The sequence below is a fragment of the Onthophagus taurus genome, chromosome 1 (assembly GCF_036711975.1).
Source record: "Onthophagus taurus isolate NC chromosome 1, IU_Otau_3.0, whole genome shotgun sequence".
Classification (NCBI taxonomy): domain Eukaryota; kingdom Metazoa; phylum Arthropoda; class Insecta; order Coleoptera; family Scarabaeidae; genus Onthophagus; species Onthophagus taurus.
This window is the reverse complement of record NC_091966.1, coordinates 28,098,913-28,117,516: the sequence shown is the minus strand read 5'-3', so window position 1 is coordinate 28,117,516 and position 18,604 is coordinate 28,098,913. Positions and strand designations below refer to the sequence as shown.

Below are 18,604 nucleotides of genomic sequence, written 5' to 3'. Positions count from 1 at the left end.
TCCCAGATTTAGGATTCAGATTAGATTATTTCCAGTCTGAAAGACGGATGTAACAATTAAACGTAAGAAAAAGGAGAGAGCGTGCACCTGGGTCTTATAAGCAATAATATGGTCACTTCAATTTCATGTCCGTGGAATAATAAGACACAGACTTGGCAGAGGAATTACATCAAATCTACTTTTAAAACATTTCAGGAGATATTTCTTAACGTCAGATCTAAATACCAAATTCACTAATTCTATAAAAAAATCACCAACTATGTTCTCCACAAAACCTACAGTTTTTCCATCAGAATTTTATTTGATTTAAAGACTATTGAATGTTTTTCTAGGCGTCTTGTTTCAAAATAATCCAAATAATAATAAGTATAACGCAAAGTTGATAACTGACCTAGAGACGGTTTTGACCTCGGAAACCCGATAATTGAGGCAATCGTAAGTTGAGGTACTACTGTATTAAGTAAAAATAATCCAAGAATAACAATAATTTCCTTTGGCTAATAAAAAGAATTACTGTAGCCTCAAATTCCTGGCTGAGCCTATTATTAAACATTCAAAATCTAATCTTAATCCAGAAGGCTTATATGGACGTCGAAGAAGTTTTTTAGAAGCCGCTTCTTAGCTTCTTTTTCAATTTTAGGTTCTAGTTCTTCTAACATTTCTTCTTTTTCATGTATCTTTCCTTTTCCAGTCGTTACTGCTTTTAATGCTTAAGGGTTTTCTTTAGGTTATATCGAGAAGTAGTTGCTGCTCTTCTTCAAAGTCCAAATAGAGTTTTTCTAATTAATTTATTTATTTCAGGATTTTTCTTAAGTACTTTAGCTTTTGCTATTAATATTCAGCTTCCTGGCCGTTCCTCGATATACCTTGTTTTCGTTTACGACAGTTCCTAATTGAGTGATCGATCTGCTTGTTTTCTAATTTAGATAGAGCTGGAAAAAAATTGTGAACTATTTTGCTCTTGCAAAGAAATTTACGTAATTCAACACTCTTTGGTTCTTTTTTTGTACAACTTCGTTTATCTCAGAATTTATAACAATGAGCTTTTCAAATTTAACACTATCTTTATAACGGGTGTTTTTTTAAGCCCGATAGAACTTTAAATTGAAAAAAGTAACACAGAAAAAATTAAAACCAAAAAATGTTTTTGATCGAAAGATCAATTCATGGCATTTAACATTTAGAAATGATTTTGGGCATATGGGCACCGCGGCTGTTCTTGAAGAAGCGCAGATGGAAGTCCAATTTTGGGCCACTTTTTCGAACATTGCTGGCCGTATGTCACGAATAACATAAACAATGTTGGCCTCCAAGGTGTCAATTGTTGCTGGTTTATCAGCATAAACCAAGGAAATAATCGATAGGTGTCAAATCGCACCACCTTGGAGGCCAATTGGCATATCCATTTCTCGAAATCAACTTATCGCCAAATTTTGATTTCAATAAGTCGATGGATGCGGTCGCTGTATGGCACGTAGCGCCGTCCTGTTGAAACCACCTCTCGCCCGGATCAATATCATCCATATTTTCAAACAAAAAATCATTGATCATGGTGAGGTAACGATCTCCATTGACCGTAACGCGAGCTCCGACTTTATTTTTGAAGAAGTGAGGTCCAATGATGCCACCAGCGTGCAAACCACACCAAACGGTGCATTTTTCTGGATGTAATGGAGTCTGTAGAGTCTATTGTGGATTGGTTTTACTCCATATGCGGCCCGTTAAGCCAAAAATGAGTCTCATCGCTGAACACAATTTTGCGATAAAATATCGGATCAGTTTCCAACTGCTCTAGAGTCCAATCGGCGAAAGAACGGCGCATATGATGGTCTCGTGGTTTTAATTCCTGCACCAGCTGGATCTTAAACGGGTGTAGGCCAAGATCTTTGGGCAAAATTTTTCACGTAGTGGACGGAGAGAGCCCTAATTCCTGCAACCGACGACGAATCGATAAATTTGAATCTTCCACGCATTCGTTTACAGCGGCGATATTCTCTTCAGCACGCACATTTCTTCGACGTGTTGATTTTATTGCATCATTTAGAGAGTATGTGGTATGAAATCTATCCACAGTTCGACGGATGGCTTGCTCAGATGGATGATTATGTGCGCCATACAAATCACGAAGTCGTCTAAAAGTTGTGCGAATTGATGACTGATTTTCAAAGTAAATCTGGATAATTTGTTAGCGTTGTTCAAGCGTCAATCTGTTCATGATGATTTTCCAGAGTATACTGATCATAAATATCAAAAAGTAAGCGCAATATCACAGTTCGTTTGACAGTTAACCCTTTCGTAAGTTCTATCTAGCTTAAAAACACACCCTGTATTTATAATTAATTCTTTTTCAAATTTCTCCAGTCAGCCGACAGTAGATGATTTAAGCGTAATTTCTTCTGGTAATTTTGTAGGTTTGGTCCTTCTTTGTACTTAATACTTTCTCCTAATATCTTCTTATGAGCTCGGCATGACGTCCTTACTTAAGTCAGGAATTTGAGTACGAATTTTATTGGCCAAATCCATCAAACGAAACTTTAAACATGTGGACCCGAGGTCTAGTCAATCCAGAGCTATAGTCTGCTTGTCCTTAACGCCACAAGTTTTTATACGATAATACCCTTATCATTAAGATCATTGATTTGATCCCAAGAAAATACTCATTAATGGTTTTACAAACTGGTTTCTAAAGGAAGACTCGCTAGACTAGGGAGGTGTTTTTTGCTTCATAAAATTCTTCTGCAGTTATTAATTTGTCAAAGATTTCCACTGTATGAAAAGCATTGTATTCATACATACTTTATTCAGTGTCCTTTATGGGTATTTAGGAGTAGAACTTTATAAAATATTGTCTTTTGGAGAGAACCGAAGGACATATTTTTAGACTCCCAACACTGTTTTTGGCAACGTTATGGAGAATTGGTTGACTATCAAATAGGAATGAACTGTCACAACTAGTACTATATGATAGTAAAAGTGTCAAGGATCACCTTTTTCCAGGTAAAAAACATCATAGCATCAAAAATTACTCTCAAAGTATTTCCTCCAGTTGTATTAACAAGCAGAGATTGAGACATGCTGATATTGTGGATTTTTTCATTAAAATAGTTTGAATAAGAATTTTCCATTATTAAGTCACTTGCGGACATCTTTCGCAACGAAAGTGTAAGGAAAGTAGTGGAATCCAACGATTATACATATTTCTCATTTTTCGACGAGCAACTAATTGAGCACCGAATGTATTAATTTTAATGAATGTTGATACTTTTACTAAGTCCAAATGTAAATAGAATGTAACCTTAACTGATCTTTATTAAATTAAAACTTTTACCATGACATATAAATAAGATATTCAACAGACTTCTTTTGAAACCATTTATGCGTGGTAGCTCAACGTTGGTATATACAGGTGTTTCTGTAAATCGTGGCATAATTTTAATCACAAATACTAGATTCAAAATGGTGACGATTCGTGTAAAAATCATAGCCATTTAAATGGACCTTCAAAGTTAAGAAGTTTTTACACATTTTCTTAAATATTTTATTTTATTTTTGATGGTAACTTAAAAAACAGTTTCTTACTTTATGTAAACACAAGTGTACATTGCACTTGATACATACCTGGTTTGCTCCTTACACGCTGTATTTTTGCATCTAGATGCAAATCTTTTTACATCAAAGCTTGGAAAATGTCCAAGTTGGTCAAAGCGAACTTCTACAAGACCTTCTCAACATATGCTCTAAAACTAAGAAGATCCAGAATATCTTTTGTAGGCAGACCTAAACGATTGGCTTGCTCTTTCTACTCCAGCCAAATATTTGTACAGGCAATATCAATGGCATGAGTGAACATACGCATGAGCATAGTAGAGCAGTACAACATGCGTAGATATATTTGTTTCGTAGATATTGTAATACATTGTAATTGCTGAAGAAGTTGTCATAATATAAACGAACATAGGCTTCCCTAATACGTTTTACCAATGTCGTCACAATTGCACCAGATATACCAAAAACTTCTGTGTGCTGATGAATTAATTCTGTCGTTGAACCTTGGTAAATTATAAGATCGTATAATAGACCACTTTGTGGACACACGGCTAGAAGTTTTATACCCCATTTACAAGGCTTATTTTTTATGTACTGTTTGACACTGAGACTCCCTTTGAAGGGAATCATTTGTTCATCGATACAGAGATAGGTTTCTAATGGTAGGGAAAGGCATCTATTTCTAATTGCCTAGTATAATGGAAATAATCTTGAACATTCACAAAATGACAATGCTTTCGTAATTTGAAAAAATTGTTTAGTGTCATAGCGCTTGAAAATATAGGTTCGCTCAATTTTGGTTGCCAGTAACACCTCACTCTTAGGTAGTGATAATTACCCATTACTATGTTTATTCCCACAAACGTTTTCATTTCGTCAAGTGTTGTGGGTTGAAATGTACTATGTTGTTGTACCGCATATAAAGTAGTGTTGTAAGTCGTCATAAGTTGAAACAGATCTTCAAAAAACCAAAATTTTTGGTAGCCGTTTTTAAATCTGATTTTTATTTCCTCATTTATTGTCAGTTCTTTTAGTTCTTCTTCCTGCTGGGATGATCCTGCTGTGTTAACATTTGAAAAAGGATCCAACACTCAGTCTGGTACTTCCAATTTTAAAATGTCCTAGAATTGTTCTTGAAAATCACCGTGAAGATTCTGCAAATGTTGGCAGTAAACAAGCAAATCGTCGTTATTAAAAGATGCCACTGATAAACTAGTGAAATTGTGAAACTCGTGCCTGCCAACATTTTTCTTATGTAAAAGCAGTTTGGCTACGAAAGCAGCAACGACATTTTTTGTTTTAATCAAGTTTAAATCATCACCTTGAAGTTGGAGATTGTTATCATTAAACAATTTATACAAGTCTGCCAACTACGCAATATCATTCTTTGATGTGATGAGGTTGTCGTGCAATTCTGTGTCTTTGTTTTCCAAAAACACTATCACAGAGTTAAAAAGATTGTAAAAACGAGTCAAACAAGTACCTCTTGATAGCCAACGCACTTCTGTGTGAAGCAACAATCGGTTGAAATTACAACGCCATCTTCAACTTCAAGCGATCAACTTCTGATATTCAAATTGTACATCGATATTAATTTGTAATTTTAGCAGAAAAACACTGCATTTAGTGTACCATGGAAAAAAATAAATAATAACGCGTAAAACTGGTAACAGTCATTAAATGCTATTTCAATGGCTGAAACCCGTTATTAAAATTGAACAAGTAATAATTTTATTTCACAAAAAAAACAAAAATCAAAACTAAAAAATTTCACAAATATTGCTCGAATTGATTACTGTTATGCTCAATACAACACTGGCATTTCTATTTGTAGCATGAAACATAGTATTCATCATACCATTTCATTTGATACCTGGCTCATGAAAATCGGAATGTAAATGACAGAGTTACAGCTTAGGGCGTTCTTGTATGACAACCTCTATGTCTTTTATCAATGGATTCAGAAAAAAATCTCTATCCAATGACATAAAGAAAAATATACGGAGCAATTTGAAAAACGAAAGTTGATAATCGCTTGAAATTGAAGAAGGCGTTGGAAAACATTTATTTGTAGCATTAATCATAGTATCCATCAAACCATTTTATTTGATACCTCATGAAAATCGGAATGTAAATGACACAGTTACAGCTTGGGGCGCTTTTTGTAGGACAGCCTGTATCTTGTCGTTAGTATATAGTATATTTATTTTGATTTTAGTTTTTATAGTTTAATTAAAATATTATAGCGCATTCTTTTCGGTGCAGTTTGACCGTGGTAATGTACAATTTTACAATCCCATATAACCCATAAAATGGGCTCTTAGAAAAAGACAAATCAACCGCCGTATTCTTAAACGGCTTCAGGACCCCCAATTTTCTTTGCGCCCCTGTAGAACGCTAGTATTCACAAAGGGGCGTTATCGCCCACTTTGAGAAAGACTAGTTAATAATGATTTTATCGCCTATATCCGCTTCTTTACGAACACACTGTATATGCAAGGAATTTGGGAACACCTGTATTTTTGCTCCTAACTGCACAAATATTACAGATAGGTCGGAAAATTAGATTTTCCAATTAATTACATACAATTTATAAATTTGTAACAAAATTACATTTTACTACTTTAATATACAATGCAATTTAATGAGTGTAAATTCGAATATACGCTATATTTAAAATTATATTTTATCCCAATCATTCCATATTTACATAGTTTTTCAACAATTATAAACAATTATGTTGGAGTTAGAAATTAAATCTAAAAAGATTGTACGTATAAAGATAGGAAACTGTATTATTAATCTTAAAGTTACATAAATTTATTAATATTGCATATTTCTTTAAGGTAAGGTTCATCAAATTGTTAATCGTTTTGGGTTGGGTTCTGTTTAAAATAGAAACAGAAAATGTTGAACAAGAAAAGTAGGCATATAAAAAAATTTAATAGGTATTTATGTATTTAACGGTATTTTGTAAATATAACCTCGAAATTATTTTTCTTACCAATTTATTTTATAAGACAGAATTGACTTAGTAACGCTTTATTTTATGTAATAACAAAATTAATTTAATGACTAACAAATATATTTTTAAACAAATTTGATTTTAAAAAGAAATACGTTACAAAAATTCAAAAGTCCCTCTTTTTATATATTAATTCCATTGATTTACATGAGAGAGCACTACGTTACTAATAACTCTTCTAACGTCTTGAGAGGCGCACGGCTAAACCCGAATGATTCTAGTTCTAGGTCTTGTGTTAGTTCTAGTGATAGTGCTAGTGTGAAACTAGAACTAACACTAGACCTAGAACTAGCAACATTCGGGTTTAGCCGTCTTGAGAGACGTACGGCTAAACCCGAATGTTTCTAGTTCTAGTTCTAGTGTTAGTCCTAGTGGTAGTGATAGGTAGCGCTAGTTGGCGTAATATATCACTGTGTTGTATATTTTTATTGAACTAATACTAGATCTAGAACAAGAAAATATGTAGTTCTAGGTCTAGTATTATTGTTCTAGTTTTACACTAGCACTATCACTAGAACTAACACAAGACCTAGAACTAGAATTATTCGGGTTTAGCCATACTGAGAGACGTGCGGCTAAACCCGAATGTTTCTAGGCGGCTGGCAACATCTCGAATTTTCTTAGTGTAATTTTTACGTAAAACTGACCAATAGCAACCATTCTTTTTGGCGCTTCAATTTGAAAACACTCCTCCGAATTAAAAAATAAAGTATAGTACAAGAAGCTGTACTTTGAAAATCACCGACTTCTGTATAAGAGATGTTGGATTAAATCGTCATATTTTAGTGTCTCGTATCTCCAGTATTCGGATTTCCCATTCTTTCTGACTCACCCTATATACAGGGTCTCGAAACTCAACGTCAAGCGGGCACCGGGTGAGAGGCCAACAAATACCTGTTCTGGTAAAAGTAAGAAAAAATTTCCATGTCTCTTAGATAATAAGTGGTAATAGACATATTTTAGAAAATGTTAAAAATCGTTCCCATACATTATATCTTTAGGTACTAGGGCCACTACTGTGGAAGTCACAAATCAAACTACAAAAGTCGTTTGTTTTGCAAAAAAATATTAGTTTGACTTATGGTTGAAAGAATTTATGTCCATTAAGTTTGACACACGATTTCTAAAAAAAGGAGTAGTACAACAACAACCTTGGCAAGTTATTTTAAAAGATGGCTTGTTTAGTCAAGATTCCAAAATGGTATAACACTTGCTATTTTTGTTGTCCTTAAAAATAGTATTGCCTGTTTTTCTGCAAAAAAACGCATTATTTAAAAAATTTATACTTTTGTATGTTACTTGCATTTTCTCCAAAATAATTTAACAATTTTGTTAGAAGATGTGCCACTCAATATCTACAGAGAAATGTGGTTTCAACAAGATTCGGGAAGATGGAATCCCGAAAGATGGATTGAGTGTCTTGGTTCGATTACGTGGCCTCCTCATTCTCTGGGTCTAAATCCCCTTGATTTCTTCATTAGGATTGCAAAAAAGAAACAGTGTATTAAAAACCGATTGAAAATCTTCCCGAACTGCGCCACAATATTTATACAGCAGCAGAAAAAAAGAATGCAAAGAGATTTGCACAACTAGAACTTTTCTGCAACAATTCAGTGCTTGTATTAGTACCGACGGCAAACAATTTGAGCATTTGGTTTAGTTTGAAGAAAATAATGCAATAAAATTAATAATAAATAAATTAATAACTCCTTTTGTTTAATTTTGTCTTTAGGTTAACCTTATTCGAAACAGTCCTTTTGCAAGACATAAGGGCAACCATCTTGTTGAAAGGACATTTTGTAGTTCGTAGATATTGAATGGCACATCTTCTAACAAAGTTAAGCATATGAAAGTATGAATTTTTTAAATAACGTGTTTTTTACAGAAAAACAGGCAATATTTTTTATAAAAAGAGAAATGGCAAGGGTTGTACCACTTTGGAAACTTGACTAAACAAGCCATCTTTGAAATTACTTGCCAAGAGTGCTGTACTACTGTTTTTTTTTAGAAATCGTGTGTCAAACTTAATAGACATAAATTCTTTTAATCTTAACTCGATCAAACTAATATTTTTTTTTTTAAACTAATGACTTTTGTTATTTGATTTGTGATTTCTATATATAGTACCTAAAAATATGATGTACGGGAACGATTTAACATTTTCAAAAATATGTCTATTACCACTCAACTATGAGACATGGATTTTTTTCTTATTTTTACCAGAACAGGTAAAGTTGAGTTTCGGGACACCTATAGATACATGCATGGAATTTTGGAACACCTGTATTTTTGCTCCTGCTATATAAATATTACAGATAAGTCGGAAAATTAGATTTTCCAATCAATTACATACAATTTATAATAAAATTACAATTATGATGCAGTTAGAAATTAATTCGAAAAAGATTCTATGTACAAAGATAGGAAACTGTATTATTAATCTTAAAGTTACATAAATTTATTGATATTGCATATTTCTTTAAGGTAAGGTTCATCAATTTTTAATCGTTTTGGGTTGGGTTCTGTTTAAAATAAAAACAGAAAATGTTTAACAGGAAAAGTAGGTACATAAAAAAATTAATTTAATATTTATTTAACGGTATTTTGTAAATATAACCTCAAAATTATTTTTTATTACCAAATTATTTTATAACACGAAATTGACTTAGTAACGCTTTATTTTATGTAATAACAAAATTAACTTAAACATTAACAAACATATTTTTAAACAAATTTGATTTTAAAAAGAAATACGTTACAAAAATTCAAAAATCCCTCTTTTTATATATTAATTCCATTGATTTACATGAGAGAGCACTACGTTACTAATAACCTCCAATTTTTGTGTGTATAAAAATATATCGTAAAAATAATCGATCTTGCGCTTTAATAAGTGAGTCGTTACCGACAAGTAGAGTTGATAAAAGTAATAAAATTTAGTAAACAATGAACGTTTAGTGTTTAAACGGAAAAAATCGTTACGAAAATTCAAAAATCCCTCTTTCAATAATTAAGTCCATTGATTTACAAAAGAGAGCAGTACGTGTACGTATCGTTCGATCTCTGTCTAACTCCCAGATTACTAGTTTTCTGTGGCATGTGCCCTGCGACGGCCATTTTGCAAGTTCCGTGTGAAATTGTGTTCAGTTTTGCAAAGTAATCTAAACGGTAAGCGAATATTTAGTTATTGGAATAATGTCCATTTCCGTAAGATTGTTATTCAGCTTATAATCGTAACGTTACGTAATTTTACGGAAACGCGTCAACGTAAACATCTGTATCGGTTAACAATTCGGGTTTATTATGCCACCCGTTAAAGACATAGAAGTCGCCTGCCTGTATGGAAGCCGACGACGATAGGACGATAGTAGACGGGCACATGGTTTCCGGGTGAATATAAAACCAAAATTTATTATTTACCTTTTCATACTGAATAAAAGGAGTTGAGAGAAATTGTTTTGACTTATAATTAAACATACCTGTTGGAAGTTATGTCGTCGGCTGTTTGGACTAATGTTAGACGACGTTCAGACTCCTCCTCGGTCATTTTCTATATTTGTCTCTCATACTATTCATTTATATATTCGGTTTAAAACCAACGAAGGAGCCCCGTATTTTCTCGCCCGAAACGTATTGTGTCACATTTTCGGACGACCGAATCACGTAACTGGTTCAATTTTATAGTAGACAGACTTGAAATATATGTCAACCTTTCATGGGAGAAAACTATTAAGCGTCTTAAAGTGCCATTTCATTTCGACAACGACGATTTTTTTTCGATTTAAGAACCAATTCCGCAATTATCTGTTTGTATTGAAATGCCAACTTGTGTATTATAGAGTGTAAATGACCTTGATGCAAATATTACACCCATCACTTTTTTAAAAATAAGGTTAGGTTGTAGTTTTACCTCTACAATCACCATATTTGATACCGTACATAGTGAAATTTCACCAACAACCCCCTTATCACTTATTATTACAATGTACAACCAAGATCAAAGTATGTTTTTTGTCCTACTTATACTCAATAACATTTTTAACCTAACTTTTTTTGCTTGTTTTTCTGTTGCAGGCTACGTGTACATGAATGGGGATGTTGGTAAAATGCCTTCGGGGGCAGTGTACACCACAGCCCCCGAAATCGGTGCCCCGATGCTTCCCGTATTGGATTATGCCGCCGTCAATGGCGTAGTAGAAGGTGCTGAGGGACCTAGCCCCGGGCCACCCTCAGCACCGCCAGATAATGGGGCCCCACCTGCCTATCCCTTGCCACAGCTTAAACAGATGCTCTCGCAACAATTGGAGTATTATTTTTCCAGGTAATTATCTATCTAACATTATCTATCCTCATTACAGATATTTATACTTATTTTTTTTTATTACCACTGTTATTAAATTATTAAAGAATGATATAAAGATAATAGATAAAAAATATTTGTAAAATGTGCTAAATATTCAAAGCTGTTTCTTGTATTCTTGTCTAGACGAGGAAGTGAAACAGAGTGTGGATATAACAAGCTTGTTACATAAAGAACACGCCAAGAAAGTTATAAAAAATTCTTAAGAATAATCGAGCTCGTCTACCAACTTATAATTAGGTCATATGTTCGTTTGGTAATTACATAAAATTAATTTAGTTAATTAACGACTTGATTTTATTTTTCTCATTCAACTTAACCTATCCGGTACTTGATTTAGAACTAAACCAATTTACAGTAGATAATTAACTTAATAAAAGGTACTCAATAATATAATTTCACCACATTTTTTATTTATAATTATTTATTTTTACAGAAATCACTGATTATTATTCATGACTTGTGGGAGAACTTAGTTCTGCGTTGTTAACATAACTAATGCTAAAACTAAATCACAAAAATTTTTTAATTAACGCTGTAATCCAGCTTAATCATTACATAACTGCATTTATCCTATTAATAACGCTTTCATAAATCGTAAATAAATTAACAGACAATCCAAAATGTTCCTGTAAACGCTTTTAATTATTTCTTTATTACTAATACATAATAAACATTGATTGTTTATTATCATGAGATTGTAATCGGTCTAAAACTAAAAATAGTGACATTTACCTCAAATGATAAGATTACAGGTACTTCCCCAATCAACACTGTGTATTTAATTTATATTTCTTTTTAACCCTTATGTTGGACTTTGAACTTTTAATTTTCTCTTATTAAGTTGTGTGTCATAGTTTATAAGAATATTTAAATTTTAGGATGATTCAACGTTTTTATATAAATTTTTATCAAACATCATCTTTTTTACACTCACATGTACAACATTATGTGTGGAGGAAGACAACTGGAATATATATATGGATACTGGACTATACACTACTAAATCTGGAATGGCCTTTTAAACCTATTTGATAAAACTATAAACTAGGCTCACCCATACCTGTTCTGGTAAAAATAAGAAAAAAATTCTATATCTCTTAGTTAAATGGTGATTTTTAATAGTGATTTTTTAATAATGTATTCCTTATAATCCATGCTACTATAGAAGTCACAAATATCGTTAGTTTTACAACAAAAAATATTAGTTTAATTGTGTTAAGGTTAAAAGAATTTATGTCTATTAAGATTAACACGCGATTTCTAAAAAAGAAGTTGTACAACACCCTTGGCAAGTTATTTTAAAAAATGGCCTGTTTAGTCAAGATTCCAAAATGGTATAACACTTGCCATTTTTCTTTCCATAAAAAATATTATTGCCTGTTTTTTTGCAAAAAACACGTTATTACTACTTGCATTTACTCTTTATTTCCTCTTAACTTTGTTAGAAAATGTGCCACTCAATATCTAGAAACTACAAAATGTGGTTTAACCCTTTCGTCCCGGAATACTAATACATTTGTGGTACACATATGTACCATCCGGGACGAAAGGGTTAAACAAGATATGTCGTGCAAAAGCACTGTTTCGAATAATGTTAACCTAAAGACAAAATTAAACAAAAGGAATTATTGATTTATTTATTATTAATTTTATTGCATTATTTTCTTAAAACTAAAGCAAATGCTCAAATTGTTTGCTGTTGGCATTAATACAAGCTCTGCATCGTTGCAGAAAAGATCTTTTTACTAGTTGTGCAAATCTCTTTTCATTTATTTCTTCTGCTGCTGTATAAATATTATGGCACAGTTTGGCAAAATTTTCAATCGATTTTTAATACACTGTTTCTTTTATGTAATCCTAATAAAAAAATCAAGGGCTTAAATCCAGGCCCAGAGAATGAGGAGGCGACGAAATCGAACAAAAATTCCCAATCCATCTTTGGGGATATTCTGTATTCAATCCCGTACAGGACAAGCATAATGAGCTGGGCAACCATCTTGTTGAAACCACATTCTCTGTAGATATTGAGTAGCATATCATCTAGCAAAGTTGCTAAATTATTTTGGAGGAAATACAAATAACATACGAAAGTATGAATTTTTTAAATAACGCGTTGTTTTTTGCAGAAAAACAGGCAATAATATTTTTTAGGAAAAGAAAAATGGCAAGTGTTATACCATTTTGGAATCTTGACTAAACAAACCATCTTTTAAAATAACCAAGGGTGTTGTACTACTTCTTTTTTTAGAAATCGTGTGTCAAACTTAATAGACATAAATTCTTTCAACCTTAACTCAATCAAATTAATTTTTTTTTGCAAAACTAACGACTTTTGTTGTTTGATTTGTGACTTCTATGGTAGCATGGTTCATAAGAAACACATTATTTAAAAAATCACTATTAAATTGCAAACATTTCTGACTCTAGTACCTAAAGATATGATTTACGGGAACGTTTTTTAACATTTTCAAAAACATGTCTATTACTACTTAACTAAGAGACATGACATTTTTTTCTCATTTTTACCTGAACAGGTATGGGTTGGCCTCTCACCTGGTGCCGGCTTGACGTTGAGTTTCGGGTCACCTGTATACCATACACAATTTCTAAAGGATGTAATATCAATTTATCGCTAGGAGATCCCTTTGAAGTTTTTGAACTGGTTATCACAAACATTTTTTTGACATTTTCTGTGAGATGATCCAATATAAGCTTATCTACATCATTATGCTTAGCTCTACAGCACGTTATGAACCTTGACCTGCCTTAACAGGTCTTTCTAAACTTGTCCATTCCTCGCTTGTGGTCTCCAACCCTTGATCTTCAGCCTTCTTAGGTCGACCTCCACATGTCCACAAATCGTCTCCTCGATCTCCCAATCGATCATCTACCCACAAGCCCACGGCGATCAAAGATAACCCATGTGGTACTTTTTATGCCCATTCTAACTACATGGCCAATCCATCTTAACCTTTACGCTTTGATAAATTTAACTATATCTAGCAATATAAAAGATACAACACGAAGGTGTAACGCCGATGCCAGACACTGCTGTTATTAACGGATCCTCTAGCCTCGAATCTCCTAGTTGTTGGTCTTTCTGCAATAGGGTCCATGTTTTCAACCCACAGCTAGTACTGGTCGTATTAAGGTCTTGTATAGGACTAATTTGGCATTTCTTAGCTTAGATCTGAACTTGTTTTTAAGCCCATAGAAGCATTTTTTGGCTTGGATTATCTTCTTCTTTATTTCCTCGCTGACCAAATTTTATATTATTCATCAGCGATCCCAAGTATTCGAAACTGCTAATCATCTCTATCTTATTATCCTCAGTCTTTGCCACCATATACTTAGTCTTTGTAAATTTTATCTTTAAGGGCTAAGCTTTTATTCCAGGGCAAGGTCAAAAAGCAGACATGACAGCCCATCTCCCTGTTGTAGACCTGTTATGACTTTTAAATGTTCTTGTGTTCTTACTTAACAGGAAACCTTTCTGAGAGGTAAACATATCCCTGCGGAATATTTTTGTTTTAATAGATTTTGTTAGTAAAAAGTCTATTTTCAGATTATAATATACTATATACGGATTGAGTGAGTACCTCAGGACCAGAATTGTACGAACACGATCGCCGTCGGTACCGGTTTCTGAGGTACAGTTACTAAATCCAGCTCGGTCCTGAAAGAATTAATGGTCTTGATACCATTATTGATAACACAATTCTAAGATAATTAGGGTAGCGTCCCTAATAAATTGAATCCATAATCCGTTATTTAAGATTGGTTGAAAATTAAAGACTATTTTATTTATTTAAATGTGATAAATCAAAAATGAACAGAGGTTGAACTGAGTCATTTGTATTTGTAGGATTCATTTCACTTATTAGAGTCCAACAATAGTCGCTCATCAAGGCATCATCCCAAAAACCTTGGTACCGTCTCTCGATTTTTGCCATGTCTTACTGTAACAGCTCTCCTTGCTTGTTGCTCTTATCGCTGGAGGGTACGTACTACGTACATAGTGGAACGAAAAGCAAAGCGTTTTAAGAGCAGAGGGACGAGCACGCTGCTGCGCACGTGCTTTAACAGTGTACAAAATGGCTGCTAACGTGAAAAATAAGATGTTCATAATGAAAACATCACCATTAACACTTTGGTATCTGTTGCAAGAACATGAAACAAGTGTTGTAGTGTTCACGACATAAATAAAGATAGACGTTATTTTGGCAAATTTCAAATTAATTATATTTAGGTTTTTTTTTTTTTTTTTAATTTAATATCAGTTTTTATTGGCTCAACATTTTTATATGTTATACACAATATTTATAGTTTATAATATTAATGTTTTGTTTTTCTGTACTATTTGAGGTTATTCAATTGTGTTGCCCTGCTACTTATATTATTGGTGATTAAATTTTGTGGTAGTTCTTTATGTCGAACGTGGATGATTATCTGTCTTAGGCCATAATGTGTTGCACAATTGTTTAGTAAACTTTTTACTAAATCTATTGCTAGTTTTTTTTGCATTAATACTGACTCGTCGCGCCGATAATCATCGACATGATTTTTTGGTTCTCTCCATATCATTGGCTATGAAAGTATACTTTTTCTCCAAGTGACTACTTGTATGTGGAAAATTTAGAATGAATTAAACGAAGCCAGGGGAATCCCTGGTTGCGTGGAACACATCGGCGCAGCGACAACCGATAAGCAGTACCACTCGAACCAGCGAGGTGAAATGTTCGAAGCGCATCGCACCCCTACTGTATTATGTTATGTTTTTATTTTCTGTTATTTCTATCTAAAGTTACTTATTGTGTTTAAAAGAGTAAATAAGTAAGCTTTTTATGAACCGTGGTGCGTTTTATTAAAACTATTTCCACATTGTGTACTGCTTTGGTCTGCTCACATTACAAAACAACTTCTGCACTCACGGCTTCTCAGTGTCTGATATAGAAAAACCAAAGCTGTCTCTGCAATTTTACCAATTTTTAATCACAGCGTTCTGAGCAGAATTGAAGTGATGGTTTGGTTTTAGATTACGTTCTCGTTGTCCAATGTCAATATTACCAACTTAAACTCAAAAAGCATTCAAGCAAGTTATTCTTGGCATTCAGTGGTACACAATGCTTTTCAAAGTGGTTTTAACAATTTTTGGCATTAAGAACTCCTTAAAAATATTTATAGATCATTATTTTGGAAGACTTAGTAACATTGGGGGAAGACTGGTTAAAATCTGGAAAGACCACCATATACGAAACGAAACTAGAACAAGACTTTTGAATTCTTTAACGGTTCTTGTTGCAATATATGGCTCAGAATGCAGGGACCATAATGGACCATAACTGCTACATCTTGTTAATATCTTGGACTGTGTATCGCACTAATGCATCCATTCTAGAAGAATTAAAAATATGGGATAATGAGAGATTACTACCTACAAACGTCGTATACTTAAATTCTTTGGTCATGCAATACTAAAGGGTTGGTACAGGGGAAGGTTGATGGCAAAAGGTCAAGTGGCAGATCTCTGGTGAAATATGTTTACCATGTAAAGGATCTGGCACAGATGTTGGAAGGATCACCACACTACCTCTATGAACAAATCACCGCGTCCGAAATCACACAATGAAGAGAGAGATTTTTAATAAGTTTTTATTTACTTACTGAAAGTAGAGAAACATTTTGTTCATCATTGATTTTGATGAATAACTTCGGCACGTAGAAAATTTTGCAACTCAACATTCTTAAAAAGGAAAAAAAATCCTTTGGATTAACTTGAATTTGATGCTTGAAAGACGAAGTTGAAAAATAAAAGATTGGAAATTATCTTCCTATCGAAGGGTTTTGCTTTTAATATATACAGTTATTTTATGTCATCGTAATAACATAAAGACTTAGGAAACAAGTTGTTATCAATCTTTTCGAAGTATTAACTAGTAGATTAGTAGGCACTTGTTAATATTTCTGTTATTTGCAATACAAATATTGATGGTTAAATGATTAGTACTGTTCCTAAAGCTCGAAAGCTTGATTAAGCTTTTTAAACATGTATCATATTTTGATGTATCTATATTTTACATTCCCTAAATTAAGTTTCTTGGCTAAATATGTCTAGGACTCCTCCGTATTTATATCATAAATAGTATAAATCTCTATTTCACTTTAAGTACAAAAATGTACTAAATGAAAATCGGAAAAATATACTCATAAAAAAAAGAGATCGATTGGATGATGATGGAGTTTAAAACAAGATATCTGATGCTTCAAAAAAATTATCTGACTGCATGAAAAGTAAAGTTGGTTTCACATTTTCTTTAAAAAGAGAAAGGAAACCAATGTGGGAGAATATACAATAGCAAGCAATGCAGAGAATATGCAAGAACCACTAGCAGAACAGCTGGTTAGCAACCAGATGCTAACCTAGAAAATTAAAAAAGAAACAAATGTTATCCCTACTACTATCTTCAAAAGTGATGTGGACAGGTTCTGGGCAAATGGATAAATTGTTATTAGTATTAATGAATTCTTCAAATGAAATTTTAAGTTCATATTCCTAAAGAATAATATTCTATTAAAACGAGTTTGTATCTTCAGTAGGAAGATATTCCAATGAATAAATCTGGTCTAACATTGATGAAGATATTAAGACTGTTACATGCAAATTTACTAATTTACTACTGTGTTTCTTCGAATATAATCCACACTTCTCTATAATTTTTAAGACATTTAAAATCAGATGTAGGCTATAATCATGTTCAGAGTCTTATGATTAGCATTTATCATAATTGTTATCGATATTATTACTTATTATTTACTTTCGGTTTATCAGTTTTTGAAGAATATTGTACGTTGAGATCAATCGTTCGAATGTTATCTTCCCTGATGACATCATTTTTAGGAATGTCTAAAACATTGTATAAACAGTATACTTTGAATGAGTATTGAATGTTTGTTAACTGAACTCATTTAGTACAAAAGCGCGTAAAGTACTTGGAATAGAACAGGCTGTCAATATCATTGTTGGATATTTTTACATGGCATTCCTTTTTTAGTTGCTTCCTCACGACGTAAATCGTACTTCAATGAACATTCCCTTACATTATCTTGAAAGAATGTGGGTAACTGCGACGCCTCTCTGTATCTAATCTAATCGAAAGTACTTCACAGAAGGGTTCTGATTCAATTCGAACATGTACGATATGTCATTAAAAAACCAGGAAGAAAAAAAGCTGATAAAAATATAGATAGCCAAACTTAAGGGTTTATACGAATTCCTATGTCTACAGGAGTATTATATAGAAACTAACGAAGAGTGAAGGCGAATTAACACAAAAACTTATTTTCAGTGCATTTCAAGACACAATGTCTTCTTATGGATTCATTCATTTCGAACGCATATCCGATTTGGCAGTAAACTTACACGTCTAGTAAGACGACATCAGGATAAATTGGCACCTAGAGATGTTTCATAAATTCATTAACAATTGCCAACAATCTTTTAACCCTATAAAATGTTAACAATCGACGAACTGTTTGTTTCACTTTTATAACTTTTGCATTTCGACAATTTATAAAGTTATTATCAGCTTAATGTATATTTTTGTGACCTAATGTGTGTGATTCCTCACCTCTGTCTCTCCTGTACAGTTTTGACTTTCTAGAAAATAAGT

At 32.9% G+C, this 18,604-nt stretch overlaps 1 protein-coding gene and 1 long non-coding RNA gene across 2 annotated transcripts in view; one reads left to right on the top strand and one right to left on the bottom strand.

Annotated features, from left to right (window-relative positions):
• The window catches only part of LOC111427251 (La-related protein 4B), a 90,552-nt gene that overhangs the window by 59,098 nt on the left and 12,850 nt on the right, over positions 1-18,604 (top strand). Inside the window, exon 4 of the mRNA XM_023062283.2 lies at positions 10,646-10,892. Within this exon, the coding sequence (XP_022918051.2) occupies positions 10,646-10,892 (247 nt within the window). The remainder of the gene's footprint in view (positions 1-10,645; positions 10,893-18,604) is intronic.
• Positions 9,141-10,545, bottom strand: LOC139431435 (uncharacterized). The gene is made up of 2 exons (XR_011641549.1): positions 10,051-10,545; positions 9,141-10,000 (listed from the first exon to the last, which is right to left on the bottom strand). It is a non-coding gene; the product is annotated as an uncharacterized lncRNA (long non-coding RNA).